Genomic DNA, 6,365 nt, shown 5'->3' on the forward strand with positions numbered 1-6,365 from the left:
ATTGTAACCGACTTTGTGTAACCCTAACCCTGTTCGGTGCCTATATAAACCAGAGGGTTTTAGTCCGTAGGACGAACAACAATCATACCATAGGCTAGCTTCTAGGGTTTAGCCTCTCTGATCTCGTGGTAGATCTACTCTTGTACTACCCATATCATCAATATTAATCAAGCAGGAGTAGGGTTTTACCTCCATCGAGAGGGCCCGAATCTGGGTAAAAACATCGTGTCCCTTGTCTCATGTTACCATCCGCCTAGACGCACAGTTCGGGACCCCCTACCTGAGATCCGCCGGTTTTGACACCGACAGTAGGCTCGTAAAAGCTTCATTCAACCCGCTTTTTGCGGATGATATCCTCTCAACCACTGTACCCATTAAGGTACAATGTGCCTCTGAGATAGCCGCTTGCTGCAGAAGACCCGTCAATGTGTCCGGTTGTATATCGGACAGTTCTGGCTTTTTCTGTTGGTCTCTCTAGGAGCCGAAAACCCCTGACTTTGGACGGCCGAAGGGTTACCTTCTGGTCTTTGTGGATCGGAGAGATCCTCCGGGATGACACCTCAGGGTCGTCCGCCTCATGAGGCGGAGAACTATGAGGAGGCGTTTCGCTCTCCATCATCTCCGGAAGAAGATCCCCCGAGGACGAACATTGTGGAGGGAGGCTATGAGCCGAACTGCAAAACATATGTCTCGGTCGTTATTCTTAGGAAAAGAACGGGGTATGCTTATTAAGCACCTTTGTTCACTTACGGCCCGGTTAACGGCTGGCCCCCTGTGGGCGCTGTGCGGCAATGCTGCCCTCCAGGGCAAAGCCCCCTGACGAAGGTTTCTTCCCTTGTTTGGAGACCTCTTCTTCCAAGTCTTCGGGGCGGTCCTTTTCTTGCCGTGGAGAGAGGGGGTACTAGATTCTCCTCCTCGTTTATCCTCCGACACTGCGGTACTAATATTCCTAGTTAGGATGCGTAACGTACCTCCAGCATGAAGTCCTCTTTTGGCTTCCCCATTCCTCTCCTTGTCTTCCCCTGATGGCACTTGATAAGGTGCGCGAGCCAACATCCTGGTTAATACAGGATCCGGCGAATCTTCGGGAAGAGGGGCCGAACACCTAATCCTCTCCGCCTTTCTTATCCAGCCCTGACCGAGAATGGTTTTTCAGAATAATGTTTTGACAAATATAATGACAGCATGTTCGGTCACAGAATTACTTACCTGGGTATCTGGATGGTTGCAGTCGAGGCCCGCATCCTCTGTTCTGATCGGACACTTTATTCATGACCTGAAGAATAATTGATACATTCCTTCGAGCGTCCTGCCGAAGAAGTGTTGAATAGTTCACGGTCCTTCCGGGTTGAACTCCCACATACGGAGAGGTCGACATTGGCACGGCAAGACCCGACGAACTAGCATTACTTGAATTACTTTGACAAGACTGATATCCTTCTTGAGGAGATCCGAATGTGGCTTTGCAATGTCCACACGTCATCCACCGATCCCCAGTCCAGCCCCTTGTTGACCCATGATGCAAGTTGTGGCGGAGGAGCGGAGCGGAAGCCTGGGACAGCCGCCCTCTTTCTACCTTGGGGTGCTGTGATGTAAAACCACTCCCGTTGCCATAGGTCAGAAACTTCCGGGAAGGAACCCTTTGGCTATAAAGCATCGACACCTTTGCTTATTATAGCACCTCTGTACTCCGCGTGTTGCCCGTCGATCATCTTCGGCTTCACATTTATGGTCTTGAGCCATAAGCCGAAGTGTGGGGTAATGCGGAGGAAGGCCTCACACGCAACGATGAACACTGAGATGTGAAGGAAGGAATCTGGAGCTAGATCATGAAAATCTAGCCCATAATAGAACATGAGCCCTCTAACAAAGGGATGAAGACTGACGCCTAGCCCTCGGAGGAAGTGGGAGATGAATACGAAGCTCTCGTTGGGTTTGGGAGTAGGAATGACCTGCCCTTGAGCAGGAAGCCTGTGAAGGATTTCGGCGGTCAAATACCTAGCCTCCCTAAGCTTCTTGATGTCCTCCTCTGTGACGGAAGAGGTCATCCACCAGCCTTGAAGGTTGGATCCGGACATGATTGAAGGACCGCAACGCTTGGACTGAACCTTGGGTGTTGGAACTCGAGGTATGGGAAGGGAAGGATCAGGCATGGAAAGGAAAGTACAGGTCTTGAACTCTTTATATAGAGGAAGAATGTCAAGCATCCTCCGTGCGGCCGTTTGGAACTTGCCTAAACCAAGGAGTCGTACTAATGGAGCGGATGGGTTACCCACACCCGTATTGATGAGAATCCCGTGATAAGGGGGACACGATCTCTGCGTCGACAAGACGTGCCAATAAAACCGCCTCGCAAGACGTGTAGTGCCAGGTTGGGAAAAACGGTATGAATAATAACCGGGCCGCGGCGTGATGTTATGCTAGGTAAAAGTTGTCAGTAGATTAGACTCGTGGTATATTGTTCTCTCTACGGTGGTACATGGAATTTGTTTTGCAGAGCCGGACACGATTCATGTGTTCAAGATCTACTTTGGAGTATTCGGAGAAGGAACCCGCCTTGCAATGCCGAAGACAATCTGCACGCCAGACTCATCGTCATTGAAGCCTGGTTCAAGGGCTACTGAGGGAGTCCTGGATTAGGGGGTCCTCGGACAGCCGGACTATATGCTTATGCCGGACTGTTGGGCTATGAAGATACAAGATTGAAGACTTCGTCCCGTGTCCGGGCGAGACTCTTCTTTGCGTGGAAGGCAAGCTTAGTGATTCGGATATGTAGATTCCCATCTCTGTAACCGACTCTGTGTAACCCTAGCCCCCTCTGGTGTCTATATAAACCGGAGGGTTTAGTCCGTAGGACGACAATAATCAGAATCATAGGCTAGCTTCTAGGGTTTAGCCTCTACGATCTCGTGGTAGATCAACTCTTGTAATACTCATATCATCAAGATCAATCAAGCAAGAAGTAGGGTATTACCTCCATAGAGAGGGGCCGAACCTGGGTAAACATCGTGTCCCCCGCCTCATGTTACCATTATCCTTAAACGCATAGTTCGGGACCCCCTACCCGAGATCCGCCTGTTTTGACACCGACAGTCGGCCGTGCGCGTGGGGATAAGGTAGGGTTAGTAGTAGCGCGGGTAGCAAAACACGCTGCAGCTAAGGAGAATAGCAGTAGCGATGCTCTAAGATGAACGCTACTGATAAGTTGGACTAGCAGCAGCGCTTTGCTACTAAACGCGCTACTGCTAAGTTGTCTGTCAATGCAAAATACATTGGCCATCAATGATCTTTTTGCGTACAATCTGAATTGTCAATATGAGTCATCTCCGGTAGTAACCGGAGAAGACTCATATTGCAGCCAAAAATTCTACACATAGAGTTCAGTGAAGACCAACTGGTTGTGATAGTTTGAGGAGTAACATATTTAAGATGGTAACCACCCTGGTCGCGGAGCGAGGTGGGACTAAACTTGTGGGCTGAACTTAGCAGTAGCGAGTTTCAAAGAAGTGTGCTGCTGCTAACATTTGTAGCAGTAGCGCGGTCCATTATAGGGTGCTACTGCTATAACTAGCTGTACGGCCAGGTCATGGCAATTAGAGTAGTAGCGCGGTTTTGTGGGAACGCACTACTGCTACTTTTCTTTCAGCAGCGCGTTTTCCTGGAGCACGCTGCTGCTAAATAGTAGCAGCGTTGTATTTTGAAGATCGCCGCTGGTAAAACTCTGTGTATAAGGTTTTCCCTAGTAGTGTCTATTGCCGTTGGCTTCCCGGGATGCACCACGGCTGGTTCCAGTGTCCTCACCAACTGGTTCCAGCAAAAACCATGGCCGCATGTAGCATCACAGTGTCCCGTTGTAGCTTCTCTCTTTGGCGAGCATAGCTTTCTTCCGTCGTTTTTCTTCAAAGATGGCACATTTATGATTTTGTCTTAGGAGCTATAAGGGGCATTTACTTTTATGTCATCGTATTAGAGAAAAGGGCTAAGAGATGAGTAACAAAAGGTTAATATTTAGTATAAATATTCTTTTCATTTAGCTTTGAATTGTCATTTACGTCGCAAATGTTATAACCTCTCCAGGCCGGAACTTGTGAGCCTGCTTCAAATTGTTCTCATATGAGAGTTTTCATCTATATTATTTAAGGTTTACTTAGTGGAAGTGTTTGGACGTAAGTACCAGGTTGAAGCCAATGTGCCCAAGGTATAGTTTCCCACTCAGGACCGCAGAGATTACCCCTTGATATTTGGGCGCACTGCAAAATGGTGTGGTTTTATTGTATGAAATGGAACATGGAACTCATACTAAAAAAACAAGATTATCACGAGGAGAAATGGTGGTGATAAAAAATTCTCCCTCCGATTCATAATAAGTGTCGTGGTTTAGCTCAAATGTATAGTGTACATATATGACAACTAATTATTACTGGAATTACCTTTCACTACCAAAAACTAAGACCAACTATAAATCCTCTTAGCCAAATATGATTTTAGCTATATGACAACCGCGAGGAACCTTTACCGTGAAGACTATGCAACTTTTGAATTTGGTCAACGCAACATATTATCAATAGTGAATTTGCGTGAATTTTGACAGTGGCATACATCTAAATTATTATTCTAGAAGAAACTTAATTAGTTATATATAATTATTTGACGTATCGATGTAGTATATGCGCACACCAACACGTTCGGAATGTTTAACTAGAGAATATGTTGGATTAATTTATGTTTAGTACGTACGTTTCCCTCAAAAAAAATATGTTTAGTACGCTCGTGCAGGCAGCCGGATCGATCGAGGACAAGGTTACTGATGGCTAATGATGATTTCCTAACTAATTGTTTGGACATGGTCTACTGACAATTTTGTGACTAATCATTTTCTGCCCAGACCCGATCCACTGACAGTTACCGATCTCATCTTCTCCATTGTTAGTTTTCTATTAAAGCTATAGAGCCAAACATATATATAATAATATCAGTATCAGTTTCAGGAGCTAACGTGTACGATGTCATTTTCATGTATTTTGGATGACCTACTCCATGTCACCTGATTAACGCGCTTACACCAGATGATCCTTTAACACATCCATCGCCTATATATGTCGACATACTAGTATCAATGATCTCACAACACCATCCATCCTGCAGCCATTTCTCTCTTTAGCTTCCTTGGAGCTTGTGATCATTAGTTGATCAGACAACACAACCATATTTTCTCTCTAGCGCTAACTTCCACCCCCATCATATTTGAGTCAGCTAGCTAGTAGATCCATATTTAATCCATGAGGACCAAAGCTCTTATGCCACCGTGGCCATGGCCATGCTTGGGACGGCGCTCGGCGCCCGCCACACCGTGGGAGCGCCGGACGGTTCGTGGGACCATCAGACCAACTACTCCCAGTGGGTTTCCACAATCAGGTTCATCACCAGCGATGAGCTCAAGTTCCAGTACTCCACCGCCATGCACAATGTGGTGAAGGTGAGCAAGACGGGGTATGACTCTTGCAACGGTTCCAGCCCCATAGCGACTTTCCTGACCGGTAACGATGTTGTTCCGCTTGCCACCGTCGGTACCCGATATTTCATCTGCGACATCTCTGGGCACTGCGATGCCGGCATGAAGGTCGAGGTCAACGCCAAGTCCAAAGAAGTGTGGACTGTGCAGCGGTGCCGACGGACAGGGAACCGACGTCGTTGCCAGTCCGAGACAGTATTAAGTTCAACTGCGGCGGCTGGTGTTGATCAGTCTGCGGTGGCCCGGCTCGCTCTGATTGTTGTTGCGGCTGGTCTTATGTTGTTCTTTTAGAGTGAATGATGATTGTGGTCCTTTTTTCCTTGATCAGTCGTAGCATGGTCCCTTTGTGTATTAAATTTAATTCTTTTATTAAATGTAATTGCATTCATTATAATTGGATTCAAGACATCTTCTTGAAAAAAACTCAAATAATAATCGAGCGTATAACCATGAAATAACTTTATCAAAGATGTGTTGGCTGCAATGACATTACATCCATTCATTATATACAACAGAAATTCAAGCAGAGCTAAATTCGTCTAGATAAATAACATGATTTTCATGGTGAGCAGGGCAAACACCACTGCAACTTTTTATATCATTAGGAAGTGTATGTACGCACTGGTTTGAGATAAGCCAAAAAATAAGATAAATGAAGGAAAAACAAACCTTAACAAACTGAGCCAAAAAGAAGCAGAAACAGAAATTACAAGAGTTCAGCTTGCCAAGCCTTGAAAGCATTGTCATATTTCCTTTTCATCTTGTGTCCCAAAAGAATTTGTGAAGGTACTGAAAACCGTCAATAGTCCCGAGAGGATGATGCGTGCGATCAGAAGTACAGGAGGGGATTCAC

General features: G+C 46.3%; 2 protein-coding genes across 2 annotated transcripts in view; both read left to right on the forward strand.

The window, feature by feature from the left end:
• LOC119308993 (uclacyanin 1-like) overlaps positions 1 to 4,521 on the forward strand; it is a 33,386-nt gene extending 28,865 nt beyond the window's left edge. Inside the window, exons 2-4 of the mRNA XM_037585129.1 lie at positions 4,035 to 4,087; positions 4,142 to 4,198; positions 4,489 to 4,521. Coding sequence (XP_037441026.1) covers positions 4,035 to 4,087; positions 4,142 to 4,198; positions 4,489 to 4,521 — 143 coding nt within the window. The remainder of the gene's footprint in view (positions 1 to 4,034; positions 4,088 to 4,141; positions 4,199 to 4,488) is intronic.
• Positions 4,522 to 5,308: 787 nt separating this feature from the next.
• On the forward strand, positions 5,309 to 5,803 carry LOC119309012 (uclacyanin 1-like). The gene has a single exon (XM_037585137.1). The coding sequence runs from the start codon at positions 5,312 to 5,314 to the stop codon at positions 5,801 to 5,803; it is 492 nt and encodes a 163-aa protein (XP_037441034.1). The 5' UTR covers positions 5,309 to 5,311.
• Positions 5,804 to 6,365: the final 562 nt, after the last annotated feature.

Source organism: Triticum dicoccoides, chromosome 1B, assembly GCF_002162155.2.
Source record: "Triticum dicoccoides isolate Atlit2015 ecotype Zavitan chromosome 1B, WEW_v2.0, whole genome shotgun sequence".
NCBI classification, from domain to species: Eukaryota; Viridiplantae; Streptophyta; class Magnoliopsida; order Poales; family Poaceae; genus Triticum; species Triticum dicoccoides.